This window comes from Podarcis filfolensis (genome assembly GCF_964270895.1).
Source record: "Podarcis filfolensis genome assembly, chromosome: 12".
NCBI classification, from domain to species: Eukaryota; Metazoa; Chordata; class Lepidosauria; order Squamata; family Lacertidae; genus Podarcis; species Podarcis filfolensis.
Window position 1 is genome coordinate 36,931,518 of NC_139614.1, and position 11,837 is coordinate 36,943,354.

General features: G+C 47.7%; 1 protein-coding gene across 1 annotated transcript; it reads left to right on the plus strand.

The window, feature by feature from the left end:
• The first annotated feature begins 8,756 nt into the window (after positions 1–8,756).
• On the plus strand, positions 8,757–11,203 carry LOC310745293 (pancreas transcription factor 1 subunit alpha-like). The gene is made up of 2 exons (XM_083577482.1): positions 8,757–9,611; positions 10,815–11,203. The coding sequence occupies exons 1-2, from the start codon at positions 8,927–8,929 to the stop codon at positions 11,015–11,017; spliced, it is 888 nt and encodes a 295-aa protein (XP_083433608.1). The 5' UTR covers positions 8,757–8,926; the 3' UTR covers positions 11,018–11,203.
• The last annotated feature ends 634 nt before the right edge of the window (positions 11,204–11,837 follow it).

Genomic DNA, 11,837 nt, shown 5'->3' on the forward strand with positions numbered 1-11,837 from the left:
TTAGATGGGCCTAAATAAATATATCCTCTCACCAATTCTGCTTATATGATTCCAGTAGGTGCACCAGACCTGATATCTGTATCTATTTCAGTGGCCTCTCCCACATACCTTAAGTGTATGAGGCAGCGGAGAATGTGGAAACTGTCTGTGCATGTAGAAATGTATAATGTAACAGTAAGGGCACACCTACTGGGGATGGAGAAAAATAGGTGTGACTTCACAGCACATGCTCACACAGCAAATGAGCTTGTGAATGTTGCCATGCAGGGTGTTCACAATTCAGTTTGTGCCCTTTTTTCCTATGTGAGTCCATCAAGAAAAGAATTGGCAATACAATGCTAGCCTACAGCTGCCTACACAGAAGTCCCACAGGGACCAGTGTGCCTTACTCCCACTGAGTCAGAAGACCATGAGAAAGCCCTTGCTGGGTCAAACCAAAGGTCCATCTAGTATACATCATCTCTGTTGCATACAGAGGCCAGCTGTAGCTCAGTGGTAGAGCAACTGCAGAAGGTCCCAGGTTCAGTCCTTGGCATTTTCAGGTAGGTCTGGCAGAGACTCCTGTATGACATCCTGAAGAACTGCTGCCAGTCAGTGTAGACAAAACTGAGCTAGATGGATCAGTGGTCTGAGTATAAAGATGCCTCTGGGACGCTCAGAAGTAGATATGGCAATGAAAGCAAAAGAACTTCCCCCAGCAACTAGTTTTCTGCCACCAACTGGTGTTCAGTGGCAGAGTGCCTTTTGAGTCTGAAGGCCACATTTAGTCATCGTATCTGCAACTGATTGATCTGTCTTCCATTAATCTCCTTTAAAAGCCACCTAAGCAAGTGATTGTTACCACAGTGTGCAGTTAATACTATAAAATGTGTACTGAGTTAAGAAATGCTGCCTTGGAGAAAGTGGATGGAGGAATATCTATATATCTCATAATACTGAAACCTGGGGTTATCCAATAAAGCTGAATGTTGGATGATCCAGGGACAGACAAAGGAAGTAGTTCTTTACACTCTGCATTGGCAGACTATGGAATCTGGTGACCTTGGATGGCTTTAAAAGGGGATTACACAAGTTCATGGAGGAAAAAGCTATTAATGACTACTAATCATGACCGCTGTATATTAGCTCCTGTATTGGAGGAAGTATGACACTGAATACCAGTTTCTGGGAAACTCAAGCCTGCTTGTGGGCTTCTCATAGAGGTTAGGTCCCTCTGGGAAACAGGATGCTAGTCTGGATAGGCCTATAGTATGATCCAGCAGGACTTGTCTCAAGCTCTTATGCTTTTTTTTTTTCTATCTCAGATCTTTTGCTAAATCTCCTGAATGAGTCTATGTTCCAGCATTATAGAACCTCCCTCTATCCACTTTCTCGACAATATTGCATAAATGTATACACCTCTACCATGCCCTGCTTTTTTCCGGACAATACGTATACAGTTATCCCTGGTTCATTAAGTTGAGTCACCTACTGTTTCATAGTCCCATTGTGCAGCATTTTGAGATTTTCCTCCAATGTAAATAAAAGCTTAATTGATGTAGGTCCACCCCATACAGGTAGAAAATTATAACTACAAAGTCATCCCTCAAATGTAGGAGATAATCAAATTTCTGACCTTGATGCCAGTAGTCTGTCTTGTATTACCTGGAATCTGAACACTCATGCTTTCCTAAAACTGTGACCCTTTCCAGATGTTTAATCTTACTTAGACATTTTATTATTGTCACCTGATCATAAATTTCATACTGTACACATGTCTAATCAGAAGTTCACATTTCCTTGTTACGTAGGAATTACTCTCATGTAACTTGGTATAGGACTGCAGCTAATTTGTTGATCTGATGCATTTTACTTGATTGACTAGCAAACATGAAACTTCTAAAGAAAGTGCATACTTTACTTTATTTTGCACCTGTATAGATTGCAAATGCATAATCTTATAAGAGGGCCTCATCTTGCGTATGAAAGGAAAGCAATATTGAACCTTCTATATGCATTTTTGTATTAATATTACAAATAATTAAAAATAATGGATTTTAAAAGATAAAGTGTTTTTTTAAGGAATCACTTATTTCCCCAGGTTTTCCATTCTGTATTCGGCTCTGAAGACTTAAGGCTTAGCAACATCAGGAGGGCCACAATTTCCTCACCGATGAACTACTAGAGGAATATTTTGCTTTGCCTCCTAATGACAGTACTTTGCATAGGTGGAAATAATACACTGTCCAACCCTTGGTAATCACACCTACTGATCTAGACCTAGTGTGCCATTTAAAATTTACCTCAGTAAAGACTTCCATATTTGGGTGGGTTGTCTACTTCTGCTCTTTGCCCTACTAGCAAGTTCCAGTGCTAGAGGCAGGATTCCAATGACTGTCCTCTTTTATATTTTCAAAGAGAGAGCATTACTTGATTGTCCTAGTACACAGGGTGAGTTGCACTGAACACAAAATATCTTACTATGCAATCCTATGCATGTCTACTCAAAAGTAACTTCCATTGAATTCAAATGCATATATTCCCAGGTAAGTGCATAGGAAGTCTAATTGCTTCTCAGCAGATGTGTAGGATTGTGCTGTTAGTCTGGAAAGAATTTACTGAGAATGCAATAGTATACCTGCCAACTCACAAGCCCCACTGAGTTCAATAGATTTTATTTCCAGGTAATACGTATACCACATTGCATATATTTCCTATGTCCTAATAAAATCATTGGGGCTTAAACCCAAGAGTACAGTGGTACCTCAGGTTACATACGCTTCAGGTTACAGACTCCGCTAACCCAGAAGTAGTGCTTCAGGCTAAGAACTTTGCTTCAGGATGAGAACAGAAATCGTGCTCCGGCGGTGCAGCAGGAGGCCCCATTAGCTAAAGTGGTGCTTCAGGTTAAGAACAGTTTCAGGTTAAGTACGGACCTCTGGAACGAATTAAGTACTTAACCTGAAGTACCACTGTATATGGTTGCAGCCTCCCTTAATCATACAACGGGGTTCACGAACAAGGATCCTATCCTCAGATTTAGGCTACAATTTCATACTTATCTGGGAGTAAGTCACACTGAAGACAATAGATTGTGTTCAATAGATTCCACTTCTAGGAGGGCTTTGGTAGCTACTAGAGCAGCTGCTACATTTGCAGAGGGTCCCAGGTTCGATTCCCTGGTGTGTCCAAGTAGAACTGGGAAGGAAGAGCTGCCAGTCGGTGTAGACAGTGCTGAGCTAGGTAGACCAATGGTTTGACTCAGCATAAGGAAACTGCCTATGTTCCTGTGTACCAAATTATCCATTCTGAGGGCAAACCTAAAATACCTTACCCTGGCAAGGAGGGTGGGAAGACATATTAAATCAATGTAATGTATAAGCCCTTGTGGTAGGTTGTGAAACAGTTATGTGATAACATCTTTGATACAAAGAATTATACTGCAGAGAAAAGAGTCTGGTGCATGGTAGCAAAACACTGATTGGCTATCACAAGACTCTCTTCCTCCATCCCAGTCAGGGCCCACTCTACCAAGAGACAAATTGAGGCAGCTGGTTTTGGGTGTCACTGAAAGCAAAATGGTTAGTTATTTAGTGTGTTATTGTTCTTTTTTCGGTGCCACAAAGGGGGAGAGGCACTTGGGGAAATTGTTGCCCCAGATGCTAAAATAACTTGGCTGTACTTGAAGGAGGGCAGGACACTCTAATTTACAGTAATGCAGCAAGATATCCTGGGCTGGTCCTTGTCCCAGTGGTGCTCAGAGTGAGCAAAAGTCTAGGATCCCACACTGCAAAATTGAGGGGCCTTCAAATGCAGCAGGGCTGGCTTACTGTATTTTAAAGTGAATGACCTGATGCACATTAGGGAGTCACTTATAACATAGCTAATACCTAAGTGCTGCACCCCACCCTTTCTGTAACTTTGCTACTATTTATGAAACTGATTCAGCTGCAGGCAAAATTGAGCCAAACAGGAGAAGAACAACCCATTATCCTGAATATAATAATACAGTATCAGAGCTGAGTATGTGTGGATCTGTGTGCATCATCTATCCACTCTTTCTTTAGATGGAAATGCTATCTTGACTGTAGGCTAATCTCTACAGTGAGAGACCCAAGTCCAGGTGTAAGATTAGGCATATGCAGCCCAATCCCACACACTACTTGATAAGAAGTAAGCCCCATTAAATTCATTTGAGTTTACTCGCATGCATTGTGCATAGGATTGCAACATTAAGGCACACCTAATTGGGAATAAGTTCCATTCAACACCATTGGGTTTACTTCTGAATAGATGGAGATACGGTTGCACTGCCCATCATTTGGAGCTGTGGGATATGAGAGGTAACCAATGTCTTCTCTTCATTAGAGTCTACCAGGGCCCGTAGCACAGTGAAGAAGTGCCAGAAATGGAATCATGGCTAGATTTAAAGCGTTCTTCCTGCAGATAGCTCCAGCTTGGAGCTGGATTGAATAATTTTCTGTTTCTCTCTGGTATTCTCTAACTCCATCTTGGCTGTGAATTCTGCTCCCTGCCTTGCAGGCCTTTCCCCACGTAGCCTGGGAGGGCAGGGCCCTGATTAATTCCAGCTACAAATGCTGCGGCTGCTGAAGAGGCCAGACACCTGCGATCCTCCTGAGGTTGCTGGATTCCAACTGCTGTCAGCCCAGCTAGCATGGCCAATAGCCAGGGATTGTGGGAGTTGTAGTCCAATAAAATCTGTACAGGTTCCCCATCCCTGACTCCAAACCTTACTGCCTGCCAGTTAGAAAGACAAAGGAGGAACAGGATTGCATGAGGGAGGTTGTGTGCATTCTGGAAGTGTTTATGCTACAATTCATTACATGTATATGAGCATATTTCATTTATAACGTGCTTGACTATTTTTATAGTGTGGCTCACCAGCACAGGGACAACTAGTTATCATTCTACTTTTAAAGATGGGAACTTGCATCTGGAAAAAACCACTTGCCCAGGAACACACAAATAGCAGCAGTGGGCATGAACTCAGGTCTCCAAGATCCCAGTCCATTTCATTGCGCACATGCTTTGTGATATTTTTTTTCCATGTTATCCAGTGGTTAGACCCATCACAACACTGAGGAGCCACAAATTTATCTCCACTGCTGGGATTAAGGGCAACTACCTCTAGGGCAGAGAAAGCCTCTAGGCTGGTTTGAGAGCCCCATACAAATTAGCCACACTAAATCTAAGTGTTCCAAAAGGTCAAGGTAACACATGCAAAGTAGGTAGCTGGAGAGAGTAAGCCAAGCTAGACACTGCGGGGGTCCGGGGGTGGGTGGAGACAGAAGGCAACTTGTGACTTGGTGAGTAATCTTAAAAGGATTGTCCCCATCGAAGGGCGCACATGCATTCTTCACTAAACGTATAAACCACGGGAGCAGCTCCAATTGCAGTTCACACTGATAATCTGTGATGAATGAACGAATCGATTCAAAGCGCTGATCAATCCACGAACGCTTTCACCCTTACCATGTTTTTTATTTCCTCTCCTCTTTTTCGAATGGATTAGTGCAAGATCCAGGACGTTCCAAGAATTAAGCCTTTGTTCGCTGCCGTGCCGGTCTATTCTCCGGAGTTTCCCCCCCGTGTTATCGCGGTTTGTGAAAGGCTTTGAAGTCTGGTCATTCATTACCCTTCTGCCCTTAGCTTTGCACTGCATGGACCGAGAGAAGCGCTGCCTCTTATCTGTATTTCTGCACTGTGCAAAAGGCGCTTCCCGTAAAGTGTGTGCGCGCGCGCGTGATCTACCTCCAGCAGTAATACCCCTGGAGCCCCTATTCTAAACACAAACACTCGGAGATCCTACAAAATTCAGCAAAAATGGGGAAAACGCTCAGTGTAGTATTACTCAGAATCCAAAACAGACTTAATATTATCAGGCGCAATTTGTCTAGCGCTCTCGCAGCACAGCGATCGCCCCGACGGTTCTCACGGCACGAGGTAGCTCCTTACCAATCTGAGAGAGAAAGGACTTACTCTTCAGCAACAGAGGCTGTATGCAGACACCTGCGTGCTTCTCTATTTCCGCGCTAACTGTGTTTAAGGTTAGAGTGGGAGACATTGCACAGCTTTAAGGGCAGAAAACATTGCTCCGTAAGATGACATTTTGGCCAGGTTCAGAATCCCCAAGTCTTTCATCAGCCGGGAGGGGGGCGGGGAAGCTAGGAAACGATCGCTGCAACTTAGGGTTTGAATTTAAGAGGAGTAGAAGGCAGATGACAAAGGGTGGGGAGAGTAAAAATCCGATATGTTTAAAAATCGATAAACACCCAATCACAAGGAGCTGATGTAATTTGGTCTGATGTATTAGGGGAAAGATGTCCTTAACTTCGGGTGTCATGAAAACGCTCACAATGCAAGCCAATCAACCCACGCTTCGGTTGTTCTTGTTAAAGGGCAGGCAAAATCGTGGTTCAGCTTTACTGACCTCTCTCCAATGCGCATAGAACTATATAGATCTGTGCGTGCCCTGGGTGCAGAGGTGCTTGCACAAAGTCACTTCAGGCGGATTAGTTACTCTCCTACTACCTCGTTGTCAAGACATGTCGCCGCCGCCACCACCACCATCAAATCCTTTGCCAAGCGCAGTAGATAGTCCCAGATGGCTACCAACCCCAATACTATAGCAGCCGCTATTACCCAGTAGGGACAGGAGCGCAAGGGCTGGAAAACGCCCTCCCTGGTGCTCGTGGTGTGTTTGGAGGGCGGGCAGAACTAAAGAGTGCAAGTTGTCCTGGAGCAGGGATGGGCAAGCTGTGGCCCTCCAATGTTTTTTTTTGTTGGACTCCAACTCCCATCAGCCCCGTCCACCGTTGCAAATGATGAGGAATGATGGGAGTTGGAGTCCAAAGCATCCGGATGCCCCCAACTTCCCTGTCTCTTTTGCCTAGAGATTAGACAAATTCATGGCGGAGTAGGTAGGCTCTCGGTAGCTACTAGTCACGATGGCTGTGATCTGCCTCCAGAGTGCGAGACAGAATGCTTCCCAAAATCCGTAGCTCCAAACCGCAGAGAGGGAAAGTGCTACTGCGCTCAAGTCCTGCTTGGGGGTTTCCCCTTTAGGCTTCTGGTTGGCCATTGTGAGAACAGGATGCTGGACTAAGGATCCAGCAGGACTCTTCTTATGCTAACTAATAACTTTAAAACGTGTCTGTTCACCCTGGCATGTGGCAGCTGGGAGATGCTGTTTCTGGCAGCCTTGAAACTATTAACTGTGTGAGTGTATGTTTCCCATGTTATTAACATTTTTTAAAAGGTTTTAAATAGTTTTTAAATGTTTGTCTCATTTCTAATGCTATTTGCCACCCTGGGCTCCCTCGGGGAGAAAGATAGGTTAGCAAACAGACAAACAAATAAATAGGCGTGGAGAGATGTGATGGAGTGTACATAGTGAAATATTTACATTTTGTAAAACAACAACAACAACAATAACGGGAGGAAACTCGTTTTGAAAAGTATGCCTCGTGTTCTTTGATCTCTGTTTTCAGCTGAGTAATTGGATATTGTCCAAAATTGCAGGCCAGTGCAAAACCAGAAGAAATTCATTCTGTATTAAATTATCGAGGAGGCAGTTATGGCGATAGACCTGGAAACTCAGCCTCATTGCTTGGGAAATGCCCTGTCCCATATCTCAACCTAAAGCTCATTTCTTGCGCAGTTTCACTCCTCGCTCCCTCCGCCCTAACTCTCGGTCACCGGCTTCATTCCTCTATTCTCGTTTGTTGTTTGATTTACGGTGGGTAGAAAATCCCCTTGGCCCCAACGGGGTTCTTTCTGAGTAGACACCTGCGCATCTTCAACTACTCCCCACTAATTTCACTTGCTCTTACTTTGCAGCCCGAACGCAGGCATCTGTAATCTTTTACCCCGGATTACTGACTCGCAGTAACCACTCTTGGTGGATCCACACTCACAGTCAGCAAAGTGGGCGAGACTTTCCAGTTTCACAAAGTAAGTGAAAGGGGAGGCCTCCCTCTTAACCTCCTTTTCTTATGAGTGTGATCGCATGGTTAAGTAGAAACTAATTCAAATAAAGCAACATTGACATTTTAAAAAAACAAACCATTCTCTAAATGGTCAGGATTTCCCCCCTGGTGTAATGCTCCAGATCGGAGTTCACAGCGTCTAGGTTTAAGGGACTGGTGTTCTGCGCCCACGTTGATGACATTCCCAAAGGTTTCCTGGTGTTCATTTGCGCGCTTGCGGCGCAAAGTCGTCTGGCTTCTACCGGCTAATAAAGACACCACGGGCAGGATCCTGCTTTCGGAGAGGCAAGAGGGCGTTGTTGGTTGGGCTCATTGGCAAAGAAGGTGGGCTAGCCAAGTGCGTTGGCTTTATGCTGAGCGTTTTCCTTGCAGAGGCACAATGGCACCGCGCTGCCTGCCAGTCCCGTGGCCTTCCCCGCGGCGCGGCGGACGTGCACCTGTAGCTCCCACAAACCAGCGCCCCATTGGACCATCCGCTGCGCAAAAGAGACGGCGACGGGCAGCAGGCAGCGCTAACCGGAGAGTGGCAGGAGAGAGCGCGCGCGCCGGCCTCCTCCCCCGCCGGCCCCGCCTCCTGCCCAGGAGCCGTCTAGGTGTGCGCGACCCCCTCCTCCTCCTTTACCGCGGGGTCCCTCCACTGCCCCCCTCCACCTCCGCCTGGCCGAGCTCCGATTGGCTGTCGCTGTTGGTTAATGGCACGCGCCTGCGGTTGTAGTTATAAGAATCCTCGCGTGCCAGCCCTCAGCTCGTGTAAGTCCGCAGCCTCCCTCTGGGGAGAGAGCGCGCGCGAAAGCCCGAGGCAGGAGTCGCGGCAAGTCGAGGCGCCGCAGGAGCCCGAGGCGGGGGGCTGAGGAGAAGGAGACGGAGGCGGCGGCGACGCCTGGCCTCGGCCCGCTCCCTGCTGGACAGTGTCCCGCCAGGCGGGAAAGAAGCCCGCCATGGAGGCGGTGTTGCTGGAGCACTTCCCCGCGGGGTTGGACTCTTTTACCTCAGCGCCTTACTTCGACGACGAGGACTTCTTCACCGACCAGTCGTCCCGCGACCCCCTGGAAGGCGACGAGCTGCTGGAGGCCGACGTGGACTTCCTGTCGCCTCAGTTCCAGGCCTGCTACCGCGCCGGCGGCGGCGGCGGCGACGGAGGGGCCTGCGTTGGCGCCGGGCCCGGGGGTCAGCCGGAGGGCGCCTTCTGCTGCGAGGGGGCGGCGGGCAGCTTCTCGTCGTCCTTCTCGCCGCCGTCGTCGCCGTCGTCGAGCAGCTTCGGGGCCGAGTGCTGCGGCAGCGCGGCGTCGCCCCGGGCGGGCCTGAAGGCGCTGAGCGCGGCGGCCGCGGCGAGGCGCCGGCGCCGGGTGCGCTCCGAGGCCGAGCTGCAGCAGCTGCGTCAGGCGGCCAACGTGCGCGAGCGGCGGCGGATGCAGTCCATCAACGACGCCTTCGAGGGGCTGCGCTCGCACATCCCCACGCTGCCCTACGAGAAGCGCCTCTCCAAGGTGGACACGCTGCGCCTCGCCATCGGCTACATCAACTTCCTCAGCGAGCTGGTCCAGTCCGACCTGCCCTTGCGCGGCGCCGGCACCCAAAGCCCCTGCCAGCCCAAGAAGGTCATCATCTGCCACCGCGGGACAAGTAAGTGCGGGCGCCGCCCCCGACCGGCACCCGAGACAGGCGCGCGCGCTGGCCGGGGAAGGAAGGCGCTTCCTGCGCTAAGGTGGCTCTCTCGGAAAGCCGCTCCGGCGCGCGCCTCAAGACGCAGGCGCCCTCGCAGGCTAGTTCTCGCGCTGCGCTCGGGTTTGCCTCGCTTTCTCCCCCCGGAAGACATGTACCCGCTGGCATCACCCACCCCTGAAAACCCCACCTTAAGCTCCTCTCACACTCTGCCACACGTTTTTCCTCCCTCCCTCCCATGGGCGCACGAGCCAACCCTGGCACGCAAACATACCCAACCCACTCTCGGACTTTTAGGGTTGGCGTTTTCACACGCGGGGAGACCCGCAGACGCGCGCGCAGAAATTCTCACCCGCACGTACCCGGGCACATTTGTTGTACACAGACGCAAATGCAAGCAGTCCCGGAAAGGTAAAGAGGAAGGAGCGCACGCTCGGGGAGACGGCAGGCGCTCGCTCTTTCTAAAGTGCGCTCCTCTCGTCCGCACCCGCAAACTCTTCAGGTCTAGACAACTAGAGGTTGGAAAGGAATCGCCGCCACGACTAGGCATCTCTCTCTCACACACACACTCACTCACTCACACACACCCCACACGCGCGGCCAAGCGAGCGCACGGATTCATGTGCGCGCCCTAGCTTCAGGAGGGCTCGTCCTACGGAGTAGCACAGACTTTTGCGCCTTTTGCGCGAATACAACGCGCCTCATTGTGGTTAGGAAAAGATTTAGAAATCTGGCAGGTTCAAGGGAGACTCCTACGTGCTATGCTAAAAGTTTCTTCTAACCCCTTCCGCACTCTAAAGGAATGCGCTTCCTAGTCGGTGTTTTCCTCCAAGCACTCAGGAGCAGTCCGGGTGGAGAAAATACCTTTTTGGGGGGGATTGGGATGCAGATATTAAGAGTTCTCTCTATATTAGATAGATAGATAGATAGATAGATAGATAGATAGATAGATAGATAGATAGATAGATAACCGCATGGCGGTGTGCGTTGCCGCTGCGTGCAACAGGCGTTGAACGCCAAGGTTAGCCAGAGCACCTGCTGCTGTCCTGCGCTACAATAGCCTAGAGAGAAAACGGGGCGCTTTGGCGCAGGTGTTGATTCTTCCCTGTATTCGGTGAGAATATTGCGATTGTGATTCACCCCTCTTCCTCTCTTTTCCTCCAGGATCACCTTCTCCAAGCGACCCGGATTATGGGCTTCCTCCTTTGGCTGGGCATTCTCTCTCCTGGACTGACGAGAAACAGCTGAAGGAACAAAACATTATTAGGACTGCTAAAGTGTGGACCCCTGAAGACCCTAGGAAATTAAACAGCAAGCCTTCCCTAAACAACGTAGAAAATGAACCCCCCTTTGACTTTGTAGCATGAAATGTGAAAGTTACTGGGTTGTAAATATCAATAATCTTTATTACCAATGTACATTTGTACTTAAAGGCATTTATTTTTCAAAGGTACTTTACAGAAAGGTATTCTAATGGCAATCAACTTTTTTTTATTTATCTATTTATTACTGTTTAGAGTTACAGGAATAGAACTGTCCTTTTGAATGTATAATTTATATAATTTATGCTAATTTAAAAATATGCAATGAATTTGAGATTTATCCACCAGCACCTTTTGGGCACAATTATTTGTTGGAAAAGGAAACATACATCCCAGAAAATGTGAACATAATTTATTACGATTTGTCGAATATGCCAGTTATATTTTATTATTAATAAACTTTGATTAAATCTGGAGGTGATTTTATTTGGAGGGGTATGTGCATGAGTGGGTGGTGTGTGTGTGTATGAGGGCATCAGTGTTCAGCTATAACTTTAAACTGGACAAAACTACCTTGATCCCAAGAGAAGTTGCTTTGAGATGGGAATTGGTCTGTACCTATGCATTTAGCAATAAGAGACTTATCCTGCATTTACTATGAGTAGTTTTCTGGCCACATCTATGATGCAAAATCCTAATCCCAGTTTATTCTAGAGTAGAGTGACTCATCTGGATAGGATTACACTCGTGTTGCAAACTTTCCTGGCGAAAGCTTCACCTACAAAATTTCCATGGGTCTGGCTCTCCCTCTGACACACAAAGCCCTCTTGAGTGAATGTTGAACTCAAAAAAAGTTTGGAGACATATACAGACCATGGAGAGAATGGGTAACATTAATTTTAGTGTTTCAGTCTTACATTTTTAT

Bases quoted from the DNA above. Each gene is read 5' to 3' on its own strand.
- LOC310745293 (XM_083577482.1), top strand. From the start codon at position 8,927: ATGGAGGCGGTGTTGCTGGAGCACTTCCCCGCGGGGTTGGACTCTTTT. The intron at 9,612-10,814 runs GTAAGTGCGGGC...CTTTTCCTCCAG, and splicing joins CATCTGCCACCGCGGGACAA to GATCACCTTCTCCAAGCGAC.